Raw genomic sequence first — 21139 nt, forward strand, 5'->3', positions numbered from 1 at the left:
ACAAATTTATACTAAGATGATGATAATAAAAAGAAACAAAATAAAGGAAGATAAAAGGAAAGAGAAAGAGTGATATCAAGGTAGAATGTTTTGAGAAATGAAAAGGTAAAGAGAAGGAGAAAGGTTGGAGAGAGTGTAAATGTTAAAAAAATGAGTACAATTTGATGAGCACTATTTTCTTTTATTTGAATTTAAGTAAAATATTACATTTTTTATTTTTTAAAACAAAAAGAGAGAGAAAATATAAATAATTTAATGATAAGGAGGATGTGGTTGAATTTCAATATTGAGTAAAATAGAAAAGAAGAAAAAAAAAATTAAAAGATATAACAATAAGCATTAAATTATCCAAATTATGCTATGTAGTGGAATACTAATTTATTTTTATCTACTATCTTTAATTTTTTATAATGTAATTGGATAAAATTTAACAATCAAAGAGCAAAATAATAATAATAATAACTTAAAACACAAAACTAAATCGTATCAACCTAAATTAGAGTTCTTAAAAACACAAAAATTTATCAACCTAAAGCGGAGATGCAATAAAAAATAGGCAAAATGTACTTTTAGTCTCCACATTTGTCTTTTTTTCCATTTTGGTCCCTACATTTTCATTTTACCACTTTTAGTCCCTAAACCAATTAACGTGTGAGATTTAAGTACTTACCATTACCCAACTAACTGAAAAAACTGACGTGGTTGACGGCACATTAAAATAATAATTAAAAAATATATTTTGATATTAAAAAAATGCCATATCAGCATCTAAATTTAAAAAAAAAAAATTTATTAATTTTAACTAAATGAAAAAAATTTTAAAAAAAATCACATGAATTGAGATCTAAGAGTGCCTTGAACAAGAATAACAATAACACAAACTCAGAAATTTAAAAAAAAAAAAAAAAAAAACAACAACAACAACAACAAACAACCATTCAAGACCGAATTCTCCAGCAAATCACTAATCCACATAATTTTCACAAATCAAACCCATAAGCCCAGTAAACAAACCAATCTCCAACAAACCCATAAACCTATATTTTCTTAGGAAACAAACACAAAATAAACCCAACAAATTTAGCTTTCTTCCTCACCACCGCCAAGAATATCCCTCAAAGACCTGTACATAATCCCTAGCTGCTTCGAGCAGCTGAACATGGTGTGACTCTTGCCCGAACCCATTAGACCGTACATCATAATGGTGCATTTTTCTCCTAACTTCACGCTGTGGATTCTTGACTCCATGAACGTCTTGTAGAAGAGATCAAGGTCTTGGTCTTCGGAAAGAGAAACCCTATCTAGGCTAAAGTCTCGGTAGCCAAAATCGGCTCGAACCCGAATGGAATGGTTGTTTGAATTAACATTCAAAACCGAAGTGGGTTTTTGTTTTCGATCTGGGTAGTCTCGAATCCGAGTGATTACTTCGACCGGGTGTTCTTATGGGTGTGGGGTTTCTTTAGCTGGTGTGTTTGGATTCGAAGATGAGTTTGGTTTGTTTGCATTGTTGTAATGCCAACAAATCTTGGATTGTGGTGTTTTGATCTGTGTCAGGTGGTCTTGATTTACTTTTGAAGATGGCGTGGGAGCCATTAGAGTGAGAACCAAGAAGAAATTTCAAGATTGAGTTTAAAGAAGACTCCAAGAGCGACAAATGATATTGTTTGTGTGTTAGATCTGGATTTGTGTTCTTGTTCAAGACACACTTAGATCTTAATTCATGTGATTTTTTGTTTTTAATTTTTTTCATTTAGTTAAAATTAATAAATTAATTTTTTTAATTTAGATGCTGATGTGGCATTTTTTAATGCCAAAATAGAATTTTTAATTATTATTTTAATGTGCCATCAGCCACGTCAGCTTTTTCTGTTAATTGGGTGATGGTAAAGACTTAAATGTTACGCATTAATTGGTTTAGGGACTAAAAGTGGTAAAATGAAAATATAGGGACCAAAATGGAAAAAAGACAAAATGTTGGGACTAAAAGTGTATTTAAGCCTAAAAAATAAAAATCCACCAAAACATTGAGAGAGAGAGAGAGAGAGAGAGAGAGAGAGAGAGAGAGAGAAAACCATTTTGTGAGAGAAAACTATGCAAAGAATGGAAAAGAGTGACAAATTTATAGTAAGAGGGAAGGGATAAGAAGAGACATATAAAGGAATATGAAGAGAAAGATAAATAGTAATATTAAAGTAGAGGGTAGTAGGGAGATGAAAATGTAAAAGAAAAAGAAAAGTTGAAGAAAGTGTAAATATTTAAAAAATTATAGGAAAATTGGAAATAAAAAAGAAATATATATAGATCTTAAAATCGACAAAGATGAATATGTAAAGTCAATAATCTATTTATATATATATATATATATATATATATATATTTTAAAAAAAAAAGGAATAAATGATAAATAATAATTATGTGACGAATGACGTGGCGATGAGGTGGCACAACAAGAGCTCAGCAGCAATAAATGTCACGCTTTAGCTTTTAGTAATATATAGATAGATTGTGGTTCATTTTTCAATTTTATAAATTTTTCTTCAAATTTTATAAATTAAAAAAATTTAATTAATGATTGAAAAATATTTTTCAAAATTTTTTAATAAAAATTAACGGAAAGACCTTAATTGAATAAATCTGAAACTTAGAGAACTGAAATGAATGAAAACAAAGTTAGAGTACTGAAATGAAATCTAAAGAAAACTAGAGGGTCAGTTTTTCATTTTAATATAAAAGGTATTTGCCTCTCTTTTTTGCCCCTAACAAAAATGGTAGGGGCGTTCAGTCCGAGGAAGGATTTTTCTGTGATCATTACACCAATTGCCATTTATGTTTTTGAGTAAAGCATTAGGCAGAAGAGCCATTAGTAAAAGAAGAGAATCAATTGCTTTAATTGATGTCCTATTCTTAATCCTTTCATGGTTATTGAACAAAAAATCTCATCACTCAATTAAAATCAATCCAAATCTCTTTGGCCAAAACATTAATATAAACAACCAATTTCTTCACGGACTCACCACCACGCATTCTAGGTGAGATAGTAATTCTACAAGAAGCGACCTAATAGTAATTCTACAAGAAGCAAAGGTCATAATGGCTTGTTTGGATCACCATGATTTTGAGCGATATCACTCAGTTTTCATCAATGAGTTTTCAAAACGCGTGGGTCCTACCAAAAAAATCTTGTTTGGCTTGAGTTTTGGGTGATGTTTCCATCACTCAAAACTCAAAAATTTGAGTGATGGAAACTGAAAACAGAATTTTGGTGTTTTCAGTTTCTGAAATATGAGTTATGGTGGCAAAATGTGAATTATGTGACCAAACAAGAACTTTGGAGTTTTTGAGATAAAGTGAGGTTTGGGTTATGAGTTATGGGTTTTGAGTTTAAGTTATGAGTATTGGGTTATGAAAACTGAGTCATGGCCAAACTATACGAACTTAGTCTCTAGGAGAGAGTTTTGTACGTGTGTGTATATATACAAATACACACACATGTAGGGTTATGTTAAAGGGCATTGTTAACAACTAGTTTTATGTCATTTTTTAGCCAGCCTTATAGGTTGTGAGACCAATTTTATTTCTTTTTCTTCAATTTTTTATTAAGTGAGATCCGCATTAGTCCAACCTTAACAAGCACATATATATATATATATATATATATATATACACACACACACACACACACACTTAGGTTTTAAAAAAAAAAGCGTAAATGCACTTTTAGTCCCTACATTTTGGCCCGATTTCTATTTTAGTCCTTACATTTTATTTTTACCACTTTTAGTCCTTAAACCAATTAACGCGTGACATTTATGTCCTTACCGTCACCCAACTAACAGAAAATGCTAACGTGACTGATGGTACAGTAAAATAATAATTAAAAAATCTATTTTGGCATTAAAAAATTGCCACGTTAGAATTTAAATTAAAAAAAATTATTAATTTTAATTAAATGAAAAATTAAAAAAAAAACCCGGGAAGAACACGAAGAAGAAAAGAAGAACTCCAGCCCAGAATGAAAGAACTCAAGAACACAAATCACAACCACAAAGAACTCCAACCCGTGACTACCCTCAAATCACAACCACAAATCCACCGGAATCTGCCACAAAACCATCGACTATCCACCACCAATCCAAAACAATAAACCCATCCACTACCCACACAAACCCATCGGAGCAAACTTCCCCACCCAAATCTGATTAAAAAAAAAAGCTCAGCTAGTCCGGCGCCAATCCTCTTCGATCTGAGAACAAAACTTATCACCAAATTCCAGTCTGTGAACAAATCCCACCACCAAACTCCAATTTGTGCCATCACCGAAACCCACCACCAAACTCTAATCTCATCACTGAAACCTACCACCAAACTTCAATCCAGCCACCAAAACTCCACCACAGACGCCGATCACCACAAACCCACACCCTCCACCACGCCGATCCACAAACTCAGACCTCCACCACACCGATCCCCACAAACCCACACCCTCCACTTCACCACGGCAAGTCGGCAACACCATATGCATAGAAACCCACAAAAAAAATGCCAAAGAGAGAGACCCATTAATTTGAGAGAGGAGCTTGAGGCATACGGGTTTGGGTTTGGGTTTGAGCAAAATCAAAAGATAAAGAGAGTTTGACGCGATTTGGGGAAGAAAAACAAAAAGAAAGAAGAAAACAAAAAAGAAAAAGAAAAAGAAACGGAGAAACTGAGAGATGATCTGAGGAAGAAAAACAAAAAGAAAGAAGAAAACAAAAAAGAAAAAGAAACGGAGAAACTGAGAGACTTATTTGGGGAAGAAAAAGAAAAAGAAAGAAGAAAACAAAAAAGAAAAAGAAACTAAGTACAAACAAAATCACACACAAAACCTACTAGCACCGTTGAGACAGGAGAGTTTCAGAGAGTTGTGATCTGGGATTTTGGTGTTTTGATCGGGTGAGCTTGATTTTTTGTTTTTAATTTTTTTTATTTAATTAAAATTAATAATTTTTTTTAATTTAAATTCTGACGTGGTAATTTTTTAATGCCAAAATAGATTTTTTAATTATTATTTTACTGTGCCGTCAGCTACGTCAGCATTTTCTGTTAGTTGGGTGACAGTAAGGACTTAAATGTCATGCGTTAATTGGTTTAGGGACTAAAAGTAGTAAAAATAAAATGTAGGAACTAAAATAAAAATCGAATCAAAATATAGAGACTAAAAGTGCATTTACGGAGAAAAAGAAAAGAAAAGAAAAGAAATCCATGTACTTTTACTGACTTTGATTTTGGGAAGAGGCTTGTTTCTCTTCTCCCTGAGACCCCTTTTCTGTCGTATATGTTGGACGCTACTGAAGTGTAAAAGAGCGTCAGATTAATACACAATTCATTTCGTTTCACTCTCCAGTTCGCAACTTGGCATGGTAAAACAGTAACATGGATTGGGTACTCTAGAAAAACTACATTTTTACTCCATTTTTTAATTGAACAACAAGCAAGTCCAACAAATGAGACAAACATGACAAATGGACTTCAATATGAAAAATTGTAAACCACAAAAAAATCTTGATGACTCTGAAACCTCCCAAACCAGCTTCTTGATTTTAAGGCCTACTTTTTATATTTTATATATATATATATATATATATATATATATTTTAAGATCTACTTTACCTCTTTTTGGAAAAAAAAAAAAAAAAAGGTCTACTTTACTTGCTTTAAGTTGCTTAGGACTTTGTTTATTATTATTGGTTAATAGTAACTTGTCTCACATTGTGATACTATTGGACATGTCACATTAATGTATAAAGATGCTATGATTGATTTATCCTTGTGGTTCGACGTCTTCTCAGATTAAACTTAAAAGTATCCCAAAATCGTTAAATCTGCAACTATTGAAGTCCTGATGCAAGTGTATTCCAAGCTTCTTAAGGTAAAGTGCTTTTTTTTTTCTTTTTTCCTCCTTTGAGCTAAACTACAGTTATTTTGAGTTCATTCTCATGATCATACTCTACGGTTTCAATATCTTTGCAGAATTGATGTAGCATCAGCAAGAACTTAAAATAATAGATTTTTAGCTTTATCTTCTTTCCTAGCAAGAATAGGAAAATAACTGAAGTATAAATATTGGTTTTTTCCTTCGCATTCTTACTCAAATTTTACTTACTTTTGCATGATCAAACCCGTACATATTGTTCTATGTCACTGCTTATGTAAACCATTTTTTTTTCTTTTTTTTGTGGGAGAAATGCTTATGTAAACTTGTACTAAATCCTTCTACATGTGAACCATCAAACCCTTGATCCTTTCTGGATGATGTATCATCATGAACCTTAACTTCCTCAATGGAGCTCCCAATGGCCTAAAACAGCAATATATAATAAGGCCTAAAACAGCAACATATAATACGCTAGTTACATGTTCAAAATTTCAGTTTGATTTATGTAATATATTTCTTGCTTGATTAAAAGTCAGAGTGAACAAAGTAAGAGGATTCAATGCACCGGTTTAGTCTTTTCAGAGGGAAATTGGAAGGTCCTTGGTGCATAAATAATGGTGTAGGAGCAGCAGCAATTGGAGTTGTTTTGATTACTGCTTCATTACTTGTTGGTCCATCATGGGGTTGTCACATTCCAGCAATCTACAACTTTGGCGATTCAAACTCAGATACAGGCAGTGTCTCAGCAGCATTTAGTCGGCTACCCCCTCCCTATGGTGAGACTTTCTTTGGTAAACCTTCCGGTCGGTATTCTGATGGGCGTCTAATCATTGACTTTATAGGTAAGCATGCTCCTCTCGGCTAGTCATTTATCATCTAATCTAATCTAGCTAGTGGATATGGTAGTTATTTTTTTGGTCTATGGAATGTGATGGAATGACGAAAAAGAATATATGTAACATATCCTAAGTAGTCTGTTGATCCGTAATAAACCCAAAATTTTGGTATCAAGGCTTGATTTTTGTTGTTTTTGTCTATGGAATGTGATAGTTTGGGTGTTGCTATGATAGGATTATTTCTTGCTGGACTCGTAACCATGTCTTTGGGGGTGATCATAACTCGGGTGATGATTGTCTGTGCAAATTTTTGTACTGATATAATGTCATAACATAAAGAGTGTAATGTAAAACTTATTTGATGTTCTACATACAACCCCACGTCGATGACTTTGTTTGGTTAGGATCTTGTAACCTAGTGTCATGTGGGGAGAGCCTAGGTTTGAATCTGCAGTTTCATTGTCTTCTTAATGTGGCAAAAGGAAAAAGATGACTTTGTTTTCCATTTTCTACAGCTGAGAAGTTGGGGCTTCCCTTCTTGAGTGCATATCTTGATTCTATAAAACCAAACTTTAGACATGGAGCAAATTTTGGTGCAAGTGGGTCTACAATCCAGCCTGCTGATGCTAAGTTATTTGGGGCAGGTTTTAACCCCTTATCTCTCAATATACAGCTTTTGCAGTTTGAACAATTTAAAGACCGTACCAAGGAGGCATTCAACCAAGGTTAGAAAGATCTACTGCTGATTTCTCTAGGCAAAGCAATTTTTTTTTAACAATTTCTGCTGTCATTTACTGAGAAATGCTTTTGACCTTTTACTTTCTAGTAATGCCTGTATATGCTTTCAGATAAAAGTTCTTGGATTAAAAATAACCTCCCAAGGCCAGAGGAATTCTCAAAGGCCCTTTACACATTGGACAGTGGACAAAATGATCTTGGTTTTGGACTTGTACAAACTACAGAGGCGCAAGTGCGAGCATCCATCCCCAATATAATTGATATGTTTGCTGTGGCAGTAAAGGTAACTTAAATGTATTTGTTAGAATAACAGTAATTTATTAACTTTATAAATTCACTATTTTTAGCCACTTAAGTTTTCGGAGCAAATGGTAATTTCTCAAGACACCAACAAGTGGTCTGAGTTTGAACCTGTTTCTACTCTACCTACCATAAAATGTTCAAAATTTCAGGTGTTATGTCTCACTCTCACTTATTGAAGGGAAGTTTGGGTCCATACATGAGGAAAAGTTTTAAAATAATGGTTATGTGCTTAAATTCACCTTTTCCACTAGCTTAAACTTTTGGAACATGGTAATTTATCAGTATTCTATTTTCAGTGCTTTCTAATGAAGACCAATGTCATTTTAGGAATAAAAGAAGTAGCTTCTTGGAGCTTAACATGGCATAATCCTTGCAAGTCCCTAGAGCCATACTGTGGAAAATTGAGAATTAAACTTAAAACAGTTCAAACTTTGTTTTGACCTAAGCAATTATTATCATTATTATTATTATTATTTTCCAATTAAATTTGAGCCCATAAGAGAGAGCCTTTTCTAAATTTCTTACAAAAGTACGAGTTCTGTGCAATGACCCAAAAAAACAAGGGTTGGAAATAACTTTTAAGAATGACAACAATTCTGTTACTTATCTCTCTGTAGACAGTTTTTCACCCTGAATGCTCTAGGTAAAAGGGAAATGGTAAACTCTATTCTAAAGGATGTGCTTAGGGAAATCACATGAGATGCTCCATACATCACTGGTTTTAATCTTTTTCATTGGGGAAAAAAACATTAGTTAACCTTGAATATTAGACGAAGCTGTATGCATACTTTTTCCAGATTCTAATTATATAAAATTGGCTTTATATCAAATTGGTAAAACTTCTCAACATAAAATCCTATTCACAGAATAAAAGGCAAAAGGTGAGGTAGACATTTTCTATATCAGAATTTTCAAGCGTATAATTAAAGTCCAGTACTTGTTTATTTGATGTATTTTTTTTTTTTGGTCTATGAAACTATTTTAGAAACTCTACCAAGAAGGAGCAAGAACATTTTGGATACATAATACCGGTCCCATTGGCTGCTTGCCTTTTCATGCTGTATGGAATCGTCCAAAACATTTTGAGTCTGATCAAAACGGCTGCATAAAGTCTTACAATCAGTTGGCTCAAGAGTTCAACAAGCAGCTTAAGGACAAAGTCTTCCAACTGAGGACCCAACTCCACCATGCTGTGCTCATCTATGTTGATATCTACACAGCTAAGTACGCTCTAATCAGTGAGGCAGAGAAACAAGGTAATCATTTGAGTTATAATCATTCTTTTTATTTTATGAAGAGGAATCCATGACCCTAAGACCTTGGTAAACCTCAGATGTCCGACCTCACCCACAAGAATCGTGCATCAATTGAGTTCTGAACTTAAAAACCTCATGGTTCTTGAGCATGTGTTCCACAATTTGAGCTACTAGATGGGTATTTTGAGTTTATAAGTTCCTTCAATAGTTATATCACAAATGGCCTTACAATTCCTAATTACACTGATGTACAACTCATTTGTCTTCCATGCAATAGCAAGCTGTTTGATTCTTCTTCTATGGGGTACTAGCTAGAAAGAAGAAACATTGCTACTCGTTTGGTGTGCCTATACCGAACACCATCCTCACTCAGAATTTCTGTATTAATTGCAGGTTTTGTTAGTCCTCTTAGGTATTGTTGTGGGCATTTAGGTGTTGCTGAATGTTGGCAAACATCAATAGTGAATGGAACTGAGGTTTTTGCGGCTTCTTGCAGTGATCCTTCAAAACACATAAGCTGGGATGGCGCACATTATACTGAAGCTGCAAACAAATGGGTAGCTAACCACATTGTGAACGGCTCACTCTCAGATCCCCCAATTTCCCTTACAAAATCATGTCACAGTGCTGATCTCCCTAGCTGAAGTATGTCACATCCCATGAGGAAAAATCCATGCGGCAAAATATTAAAAAAAGAACCTCAGGAACAACACTTAAGTACTGTACCTAAACCCTATATATATATATAATTCTAATTAGACTAGCTTGTAACTCTATGCATATGCATAAATATACTTAAGATATACAATAAGATGCATAGTATAATTCTAAATACTATTGATAATCATTTTTATATTTTGTTAATTCTTTAAAAAACGAAGTTCTAGCATGTGTTAGAGCTCAAAGATGGTGTCATTTCTTTTTTCTTGGTGGGAATCAAGGGTTGCTGATAGTAGAACTGCAACCTCTCAAATGTTTTTAGAGTCAAGACTCAGTCAACAAAGAACGAGAATGCATGTAAGAGAGCCAGGCTGATTACTGAGAGTAATTTTGTGCCACTTTTGATTAACAGCATGAACAAATGATTTATACCGAAATGAGAAGGTTAACATGGATAAATGGAAATATAATATTCAAATGAGTAAGTTTGCTTGAAGAGGGGTGTAAGATGAGGAAAAGTTGCTTGAGATGAATTAATTATGTTCAAAGGAGAGTGATTAATGCACCAATAAGAATATTTATGGGGGTGTGGGGATGGCCCCCAAATCATTTTAAATTTATTTATTTATGATAGTAATATAAATATATTTACAAGCATAGTTATTAAACCCGGATTGAACGTTGACCCGGTTTATGAATTGGGTCACTGGTTAAACTAATAAGTCATCGGTCGAACCGCAAGGTCAAATAAAAAATTTAAAAAATTATATATATATATATATATATATAAATTAAGTTTGAGAAATCATAACTTGAATATGTAAATTAAAAAATAAGGCATATGCCTAAATTAAACTCGCCATTATAATTCAAAATCATTCATAAGCGATAGCATTAGAAATTCTATAAAATTTACAAGGAAAATAAACAAATATCATAAGATTGCAACAAAGTCTTTGCTAATGAAAATCTTGTTACATGTCTAAAAATTATGTATATTAAATAAATAAAAAAGAAAATCTCAAACTTTAATGCGTACTTCTCTCAATCTCTCACTGGTTGGTCCAATTACTCCAATCCCATGAATTATGACTTGGGCTTAAACTTGAAGCTCTATTTTCATTGAAAACTCCAACATTAGCCTTATTATAAGATTCTTTGTTTCCATTAGGCTTCTCACTCCTAGCTTCATATTGGTAACTAAGATCTCCATCATCATTTATCTTCAACCAACTCTTCTAAGTTCAAGTTATCTACATACGTTTAAACTCTTGTATAAGGCCACAAATGAAATAAAAAGAAAATACATCTGTTCAGGCTTCAAAGCATAAAAAAATTTATGCACAGTAGCAACCCGTAGCAGTAAGTTTTGAGAATTGTGAAAATTGAAAAGTGATGGTACACATACAAACTACAAAGTGTGAATCATCAAGGCGCAGGGAAAAATGCTCTTTTTGGATTTTTTAGGTTTTCTTTTGTTTAAATTATCATATTATTACACATTTAAATAATAAAAGAGTCAATAAAGTTGATTTATTAATGTAATTTTACACAATTCACAAACCTGTAGGGTTAATAAAACCTAACTGGGTCACACGAGTTGCTTAAAACTTGCCGGGTTGCACCAGTTTTGACCGGGTCACACACTTTCCGATCCAATTGATCACTTGGCCTGGTCAATGCATTGGGTCACCAATTTGACCAGCTAGGCCGGATTGGGTTTAATAACACTGTTTACAAGTTATTTTTATGAAAAATAACACTTAATCCCCCTCAAAAGTTTTTCGATATTTATATCCTTGTTCGTATAAGCATAATATACTAACAAATTAAGGCAATCCTCTCAAAATATTGTCAAGTGATGATATATATATATATATATATATATATATATATATATATATATATATATATTTGGTATAAAGTATTTTTGTATAAAATGTAATAACGTCTCTCCAAATTTTATCCCTTTCTTATTTTGTCATTTAGTAATTGTTTTGATAAAATCTCTACAAATCAGGATTGATTTAATCAAAGTATTTTTCCAATATGTTGTCAATAAATTATTAAAAAAGTGTTTTATATAAGAGCATTCACATCCGAAAATTGCATCCCATCCTATTTTACCATCCCAAAAAGCTACTTTATCAATTATATCATACCAATTTACAATACACCCAACATCCCAAAACTCTATTTTTCCCATTTTATTTAAATATTATTTTTTATTACTTTTTTATTTTAATACTATTTCTCCTTTTCTCTTCCTTTTCCTCTCTTTCTCCTTCAACCTCCAGCACTGACCACAACAAAGAAAACCAAAACAGTTCAACAAATAGTCACCCCCATAGCCACCATGCCACCACCAACACGCAGTCACCCCCATATCCCAGCACCAACCACTGGAACATCAAACCAAAACCAAAACCAAAACCAAAACCAAATTTAAAAAAAAAAAAACCATTAAAGCATTAGTTCAAACCAAGCCAAAACCCCACCATTGGAGCCACCATCAAACCAAGCCAAAAAAAAAAAAATCACCATGATCTCCGATCTCCATTGATCCATGCCGATCCTAAATCCAAAACCCAACTCCGATCTAAACCCACCGGCCACAACCGATCCAAACCCACGCCGATCCCAAACCCAAAATCCAAAATCCACCAATCTTCATGATCCAAACCCATCAGCCATAACTGATCCAACCCACGCCACCACCTAACCCATGATACACCGATCCACCTATCCAAACCCATCACCAGACCCACAGAACCCAGAAACAACAACCACAGCACCACAACAAAATCTGCCAAACACTGATCACAAACCATAAGAACCCGGATCGCAACCCACGACATCTACTTCTTACCGGCATGGAGGCCCAACCACCAACACAAAGTGAGAGAGTGAGAGACGACGGAGCAGGTCACAAAGAGAGAGGGAGATGAAATTCTGAGATGAGGAAAAAGAGTTGAGAAAGAAAGTGATTCTGACACAAAGGAGAGAGAAAGAATAAAAGGGATTAAAAAAACCAATACAATAGTCTACAGTACTGTCTTAAAAGTAAGACGGTACTGTAGCAATATTGGAAAATTTTTTGCAATTCTAAGCGTTTACAAGTCCAGGTGTTGGGGGGTTTTTGGGGCTTTAATGCTAAATCTGGCATACATTTGGCATTTGGCATTTTGCAATCCGGATGTGAATGCTCTAATATTTACATGGCTTATAAATGATTGAGCACATGATAATCCCAAAGGATTGGCCTAATGGTTCCTAAGGCCTCATGAGATCTATAAACTCTTAGGTTCGAAATCTCTAATCAACTTCTTGAGACCTCCCTAAAGGATTCTTCCTTGTAATTACATAGTGTGTGGAACAAGAGACTACACACAATGATAATAATCCAAGAATAATGACAAAAGTGATATTTTTAAAACAATCTATATCACATGACTTTGATTAAAACAATATTAAAATGCATGAGATTTTATTAGAAAATAGTAAAAATTTGAAGAATGGATGTAGTTTATTATAACCATTTAAATATTATACAAAGAGATTATTTTCTAAAAATAAGAATATACATTGTAATGTAAGGTTGAAATGGATAAGTAACTGCACATCAAACAAGCTTTGGAAGACCTGCAACTTCCAAGTATAAAGTTACTCAAAGCTTAGAGACCCTCTTATATTATTATTAGCCTACACTACTCCCTTTCAAACCTCTTAAGCATTAATTACAGAAGCTGAAGTCACATTCCATGGTATGTGCAACAAGGATTGATTTTCCTACGAGGATAATGGTTGCTACATACTTGCTATTGTACACTCACCACACACATGGCCACATGGATTAAAATTGTATTTTGAAAACACAATTTTAAAAGGACTGTATACAAAATGTGTAATAGAGAGTGTATAACAAGATTTTCCCTCTCTACAATATACAATTGAACAAAAAGCCACCCATTTATTTTAAGGGGCAGTTTAGGTCTAGTGTCCAGTGACATTAGGTCCATCGAAATGGTGACACGTGTCCATTTTTAAATACGTGTCACCATCTGACCGGGTCACATCTAGACCCTTTATTTTATTGGCAAGGACCACGGTTATCGAGGACTCTATTAACAAGATGATGTTATATATTTTATATTCCCTGCGTTGGTCCACTCAACACGTGGTGTAAGAAGTAAAAACATATATAATTATATACTGAACACTAGAGCAGAATTTAATTTCATATATTTTCTTCGTAGGTAATGTTTGGATACGGATGATTCAGCTGGTGTTTGCGTTTTCCTTCTTTTTTTTTTTTCTTTTTTTTTAATTCTTTTTTAAATTTTTTTCCTTTTGCACGCGTTTCAGCTTTAGGGGACAAAGTTACTGTTTACATACTGTTCACGCACTTTTTAGCCATTTTTTATTAAAAATGGGTCTCACGGTACTATTCACATATTTAAAAATTATTTTGTTACAGTGCTTTCAATTTTCAACTGTATCCAAACGAAGCCGTAGTGGATTTATTCTTTTCGCTAGCAGTTTGAATAAAAAGGAATTAACTCACAAGGTATCCAAAAAAATGGGATCAGACATGCACATGCTATTGTATTTTCAAAGTTGAATATTTTATTAAGGTTGTAAATAGACCGAGTTGCCTGTTTATGAATAGTTCAGGTTCAATTCATATAAAAACTTGTTTATGTTGACTTAAATAATAAATAAGTCAAACTCAAGCCCATATTAAGCTAGACTATTAAACAATTCAAACTCAAATATAATATTACGTCCATGAACAAACTTGAGTATAAAACTTGATAAATAAATAAATATGTATAGAGTTATATACAATTAAAATTCGATTAAGTTTTATAAATAAGCTTGAAAGAGACCAAAATATTATTTGTAATTTATTACTAATATAAATAATCCATTTTGTAGTAAAATTCATATATAATTTTTAATAAGACAAGGCTAGTAAGACTAATTTGTATAAGTTCTTATATAAAATCATATTTAACAAACACAAATAATATAATTTTAAATATAATCTAGTTATTAATTACTAGCATATATTATTATAGGGTAAAATATTCCGAACATAATGTCTATTCACTATAAAAGGGGAATATAGAAACTAATCTAGTAGCATGTGAATAAACTCAAATTCATTTGACAAGAAAATAAACCAAATTTGAACATGCAATCTAGCTCAAAATTGACGAGTTCAACTCATTTTGTAATAAAATTAATTGAACCATTCATGAACACGTGCACAAGTCGAGTATTAAAAGTGTGTGTGCGGCGCACATTAGTGGCAACCATTGGGTTGTTGAATATCAACCTGATATCATACAAGTTTACACAAAAAATATTTATTATACAGGGACAGCCAATATAGATCATTGATCAATTCATCTCCAAAAATAAGTTTCTAATAGTAGAAACTTCTAACCCACCCTCCTGAATTTGAGCCAACCATAACCTGATCAACTTTGATGCTGAAGTACTTCCGATCTTCATCTCTCACCGCCGAAGGTTTGCACGAAGTGAAAGCACCCACGGCATTTTATGGTAGTAGAACTTTGGCATCGCAAAACTCGCCTCATGTCGAGGGTCTAGAAATTGGAGGATACCGCTGTACAAACATTTTCTTCCTCAATAATCAAATCTTTGCCTATCTCTTGCCAGATGGTTCATCAATATCCATGAATTCACCAGTTACCCTGCAGATGTGAATGAATGATACATCTTTTAACAATTTTTTCACTAACATGCCCAAATTTAGATTATTATGACTATGAGAGGGAGAGAATTGTAGAGCTCAATATAACAAGAAAACATTAGATGAGTGAATTGAAGAATGTGGCAACTATGATTATGCATGACAACTTGCACCAGTTTGTATCTCTTGCTCTATTCTTTTTTCTGAGTCAAAATGACAAGAAAATTTGCTGAATGATTTCCTAAACATTATTGATGGACTCCTCTTAGAGAGCGGATACCAGTTGCTTCCTTTTTTTTTTGCCACCTTTTCTGAGAAAGAATTGAACAATCTTTGACCATCTTCAAAGAGCAAGTTCAGCTAATTTACAATTGAAGATATTTTTTCTACCCAAAATATTTCACTGAGCAGCTATTTCTTGCAAGTACTCTCTTCTCTAATCCTTGCTCTTTCAAATAAAAACACAAATATCTTGTTACATAGGAAAATAGTTAATCCCAAGGTCAAGCAGAAGTTACTGGTGATAATTTATAAAAGTAAATTGTGACAACATATTCCCTAATTTGCCATAAGAATTTAGTAGCCAGTAAAAGTCAATTCATTAGATCCACAAGACTCTAACAGTGAAGCTTAAAAGCATACCTATTGTACAACAAGAAGGCATCGCCTATGGTTCCAGCAACCTTATTCCGAACCTTCCGAACACAAACCTGCAATTACAACTTAAGTTTACAAATATATTCCCTTGTATAATAACAGTGGCGAAGACAAAAAGAATACTCACTTGTACTTGATCGACTGGCCCAGCTGCTGGATCCCGATTACGATGAATAACAATCCCATTGTCACATTTGTTTATAAAGTGCGCACTTCCACTTATATCATACATATTAGGAGGACCGCCAACCCAATGGTGCAACTGTAAAATAAGGGAAGAATTTAGAAAGTAAGAGACTCTGGAACAAACCAGAGGTTATGGTACCCAACCTGTCTAGGATGTGCCACAAACCAAACATGACAAGAGTGATGTTGAGCAAAACGTTTGACTTTGGTAAGCATCTGACTCACATACTCCGTCTCAGTCCTGTCACATATGAAACGATTATGCGCTGGTAATGAACTGTAAATTATGACACGCAACATAATGCAAATGTTCAGAGCAGAATAGCAAGTGAGAAGAGATTTCACTATAAAACTGAAGTTCACTAGAAAAACTTTTGAAGGACACTGTTTTGGTTTCTTATCCAAAACACTGCTTAGTGGTTAAGAACAAAAAAAAGAAGTAAACAACACAACTGCTATCAAGAACAGCAACAAGGCCAGAAAGAGGAGACCTACGATTCTGAAAAAGTTAAAAAACATTCGGCTAGTTACAGGAATGATGAGAACCTGGGATAAAACTGGACGACCAAGCATAAGGGGAGGCGATTTCATTGAGTAAGAGGGGCACAATGAGACCTGTAAGCAATTTCAGGTATTTCTATAGGACCATGATCACTAGTTTCTTCCCATGACAAGCTACAAATCTTAGTTGTCATGTTTCCATACAATAAGTGTAGTCCAAAGAAATAAAGGCTTCAGCTCCACCTGAATTCTGGAGGATGAAAGCCACAAATTGATTTGGAGTAGGGCTCAAATGAGATGAACTGATGATCTGAGTAAAGAACTCTCAGGCTCAGCTCATGGAAAATAGGGACTTGAAGATTGTCAGGTACCTATTTTGGAGGAGGGCTCAAAAAAGATGATTTGTTCAAGCTTTGCATGATTGCAGCTTGGATGGCTCATGACCTGCACCTGCTCAGGTTGATAATGGAGATTGAATGGTTAACTCTTTACAACATGAGTCAGATAACTTAAAGCTGAGGTTCAAAGTCACACCTGACTACAATTTTTTTTTTTTACCAACAAGTAATCTATTTCATTATCTGCCTAAAAATATATTAAAATATATTAAGGCATAATGCTGTCAAAATGTAATAAGAAGTCTTCAGCATCTGGCACTACATATTAGACAAGTTCAATCTTTATCACCTTTTATGTATCTTATGACAAATAAACCATCTTTTCTACTGAAAGCACACAAAAGATGCACAATGGAAGGCAATGAGTCGCAGACCCCTCATGTAGTCTATCAAATTATTATAGACTTGAGAGTCCATTTATTTCTACAAATAATGTTTTCAAAAAATTTACTTTTTTTTTTTTGGGTCTTAGACCCAGTGTATCCCAAAAACTTTCAACCAAGGGATTAATTACTATCGTGACGGGTGGGCAGAGGTAAATCGCTGGCTCGGTGAGTTTTTCTAGTGTTGGGGCTCGAACTCAAGCTCTTTCACCTCCACTCAAGACAGCCACTTCGAAACTGAGTGTCCAACCACTCAGCCAATCCCAATGGGTTAGAAAATGACTTATTTTCTAGAAAACTGCATCATTTCCTGTGTTTGGTTGTGGCTTTCAAAGCTGAAAATAAGTGTTTGTTTTGCAAAATTATTTTTGTCAACTTATTTTACTATTCAGCTTATTTTTGTTACTATTCATGAGTCTCACTGCATTTTTTAGTACTATTTATGGGTCCCATTATACTATTTCAGCTAATTTTTACCCTTATTTATAATACTTTCAGCAAAAAGTTTTCAGTTTCAGCAAAATAAGTGGATTCCAAACAGATCCTAAATCTTTTTTTTTTCGCCTCACACAGAAAATCATTATATTTATTGTAATTCCAAAAAATTATTTGAACAAAAACTTCATTTCCACCCTATTAGATTTGATCATTGTACTCTTCGACTTTAAGCTTGATGTACCCATAGTATACACCGTGTACTTGGGATATACTTTCTGAATTATAAATTTTATTACTTATTAAAAATTAATTAATTATACAAACAAAAAACTTTATTTACTAAAATAGAACCCAAATGGGATTTTTGTTTTCTATTTTTTAGGCCATTTGAAAGCCATAAATGGGAAAACAAACCCCAAATTCGGAATCTAAGCAAAAAATTGAGGAAGCAACGGATTTAAGCAAAACAAGGTGTTTTGGAGAAGTCATTGCTCGGTCAACATTGGTCCACAATCAATCAACGGCAGTCCATGATTGGTCTGTGGAGAAAGAGAGGGTGAAGAGAGAAAAGTTACTATTGTAATTTTGTATTGTTTGTGTGTGTGTTCGGTGTGGAGTTTATTAGTGGTGGTCTATTGAGTATGTAACATTTTGGAAAATGCTCTTCGGTGAATTGGCTAGTTTTCCATTGGCCATAGAAAACATTTTCCTTTAAATTGGCCAGTTTTCCATTGCCCATAGAAAGCGTTTTCCATTAACTTGTGTTTTCCCTTGTACCAAAGTTTTCCAGAAAAACTAAGAAGCACGTACCTGGACACAACACAAGACAGGTTTACTCATAAAATAAAACACAGCAGATTGAGGACACAACACTCAATACATAAATATTTCTATGTATAATTTATATATCTCTACATATTTTGTGTTTATTTTAGTTTTAAAAATATGTAATAGCCATTAAAATATTTGAAAACATTATCTAAAATTAACTTAAAATCAATAATAGATAGCAAAGAAGTACATTAATACCCATGTTTAAAGTACAATTCAAGAGTAAAAATTAAACTATAATAAACATCAAAACTAGTGTTCAACTCTAGTATAATAACAACTGAGTCATAATAATTAAAAATATAATTTTTTTTTTTTTTTAAAGTAAGAGTAATTCATTAGAATGAAGGATCGCTCAATTGTGAGCGCCCCTAGAGAATAACAAACGGAGACTCATGAGGTCAAAAAATCAACTATGGAACTACACGGCACCACCCAGTTGAAGTACTAGATTCAAATAAAGATCTCAAAAACCTATTCTTAATATCTTGCATAAATTATTACTAAAAACATTAAGTGTTTAACACTATTCACACAATTTGACATTTCGTGATTAAAAGTTAAAACCATAAGCAAAAAATGTATACATTGTTCACAATTAAAAATTCAGCCCCCCTCTAAAAAAAACGTGAGTAAATAAAAATAAATAAATAAATAAATGTAAAACCAGAGTAGAAGCCCCATCAACTTTGTTAGAATTGTGTAGTTAAATGATTAAATTTTTCATATCCCATGGCTTAAACTTTTGGAACAATCGGTAATTTAACATGGTATCAGAGCATCCAACCTACTACCGTTAACACTCCGACCACCACCCACGGTTATCACTGCCGTCGGCCGCCATAATAGTCAACCCATAGCTCCGACGACCCTAAATTAGCTCCAACGACTTCGATTTAGCGGCTGGAGGAGTTACCCAATGCTAGTGATCTCTCTCGGGTCTCACGACACCAGATCAACGTCGCCTAACCGTAAGAGAGGCACGGTTTTACTCGCTCTCCTCCGGCGACCCACTCTAGCCCACTCGCCGACCATCATGCCGCCACTTCTGTGCCCTAGCACCGCTACCGGAGTTTTCGAAATAGGGTTTCGGCCATGGATTGATTTGGTTTGATTTTATTATTTTTCTTCCCTACATTTTGATTCTCTGTTTAGGCAGTCTTGGGTTGATTTGTTGGACTCGAATTTTGTTGGTTGATATTTAGCGGTGGATTGGACATGTTATTGTTGGTATGGATTGATTGCTGCTTTGATTGGAATTGTGTATTGCTATTGGATTCTCTGACTGGTAGTAGCATATTGGTGTTAAATTTGTCAGTGTGGTTGTTTCTTTCTTTTTTCCCCAGGTTCACTAGCATATTTATTTAGTGTTAGTTTGTTCTTCAGATTGCTATTATGGAGACCAAAGATAGTGTTCAGCCCCCTAATTATTTCTTATTTCCTGATATGTTATCTATTACTTCCATTCGTCTTAATGGAAGTCTAATGCTCATGGAAGTAATTATGCTTAGTGGGCCTAGGCAGTTGAAGTGTTTCTTCTTGGTAGAAAGAAGTTTGATTACATGATTAGTGAACCCCCTGTATCTACGGACTCTAAATGTGCTAATTGGAGAGCTGAAGATGCACAAATTAGGAGTTGCTTGTGGAATAGCATGGAGTCTAAGATCATTAGTAGTTTGGTTTTCTTACCAACTGCTAAACTTGTTTGGGAACAGGCCAAGGAACTTTACTCTTGTTAACAATTTGAAGCAGATTTATGATCTTCATCAAAATTATTTCTCCTTGAGTCTAATAAGTGATTTGTCTTTGGACGACTATTATAACAAGTTTAAGGGTGTATGTGAAGAACTCAATATTTATCAGCCCATCTGCTCTGATGTTAAAACAATGAAGAAACAACGAGATTCTATGCATGTTGCTCACTTCCTCTCTGGATTACCTAAAAGTTCGAATCTGGTAGCTAATCCAGACCTTCCTTCATTGCGTGAAGTTTTTGGTAAGCTTAGATAGGCCACATTATTTGACTCAAGTACTGCCCCTTCCCCAGCACTATTTTCTACCTTCTGGTGATAAATCTACATTTGCCACTTATATGGGGAGTAATAGAGGTGGCCGTGGGGGCCGAGGCCGTGGAGGTCGTGACCAAGGGGGCCGTGGTAGTGAACAAAGGGATCGTGGTAGAGGACGTGGGCTTCGTAAGTGCACTTATTGTCACAGTGAGAATCATACAGTTGAATTATGTAAGGAGTTGTATGGAAAACCCTTGGCTCACCAAGCTAGTTTTCAAGTTGAAGAACCGCCTTCACAGTCACTTCC

General features: G+C 34.0%; 2 protein-coding genes across 5 annotated transcripts in view; one reads left to right on the forward strand and one right to left on the reverse strand.

The window, feature by feature from the left end:
- The first annotated feature begins 5645 nt into the window (after positions 1–5645).
- On the forward strand, positions 5646–9894 carry LOC142627037 (GDSL esterase/lipase At5g14450-like). 3 transcript variants are annotated; one of them, XM_075800816.1, is made up of 6 exons: positions 5646–5908; positions 6451–6756; positions 7266–7475; positions 7599–7771; positions 8777–9047; positions 9441–9894. In XM_075800816.1, exons 2-6 carry the CDS (start codon positions 6474–6476, stop codon positions 9689–9691), a joined length of 1188 nt encoding a protein of 395 aa, XP_075656931.1. In that variant the 5' UTR covers positions 5646–5908; positions 6451–6473; the 3' UTR covers positions 9692–9894. The 3 variants fall into 3 exon arrangements, with proteins under 3 accessions (XP_075656931.1, XP_075656930.1, XP_075656932.1); XM_075800815.1 differs by having other exon boundaries at positions 5779–5908; positions 6447–6756; XM_075800817.1 differs by having other exon boundaries at positions 5779–5908; positions 6447–6756; positions 9544–9806.
- A 5028-nt stretch (positions 9895–14922) lies between these two features.
- Positions 14923–21139, reverse strand: part of LOC142629646 (twinkle homolog protein, chloroplastic/mitochondrial) — a 35784-nt gene continuing 29567 nt past the window's right edge. For both annotated transcript variants that reach the window (XM_075803669.1, XM_075803670.1), the window contains exons 19-22: positions 16417–16513; positions 16214–16348; positions 16072–16139; positions 14923–15430 (exon numbers count right to left, since the gene is read on the reverse strand). In XM_075803669.1, the coding sequence (XP_075659784.1) occupies positions 15382–15430; positions 16072–16139; positions 16214–16348; positions 16417–16513 (349 nt within the window). In that variant the 3' untranslated portion in view covers positions 14923–15381. The remainder of the gene's footprint in view (positions 15431–16071; positions 16140–16213; positions 16349–16416; positions 16514–21139) is intronic.

The sequence above is a fragment of the Castanea sativa genome, chromosome 3 (assembly GCF_040712315.1).
Source record: "Castanea sativa cultivar Marrone di Chiusa Pesio chromosome 3, ASM4071231v1".
NCBI lineage: Eukaryota > Viridiplantae > Streptophyta > Magnoliopsida > Fagales > Fagaceae > Castanea > Castanea sativa.

What these genes read in the sequence shown, in the direction of transcription:
- LOC142627037 (XM_075800816.1), top strand. Translation starts at nt 6,474, where the DNA reads ATGCACCGGTTTAGTCTTTTCAGAGGGAAATTGGAAGGTCCTTGGTGC. An exon ending in CAAGGAGGCATTCAACCAAG is followed by an intron (nt 7,476 to 7,598) that starts GTTAGAAAGATC and finishes ATATGCTTTCAG; the next exon opens with ATAAAAGTTCTTGGATTAAA. An exon ending in CAGTGAGGCAGAGAAACAAG is followed by an intron (nt 9,048 to 9,440) that starts GTAATCATTTGA and finishes TATTAATTGCAG; the next exon opens with GTTTTGTTAGTCCTCTTAGG.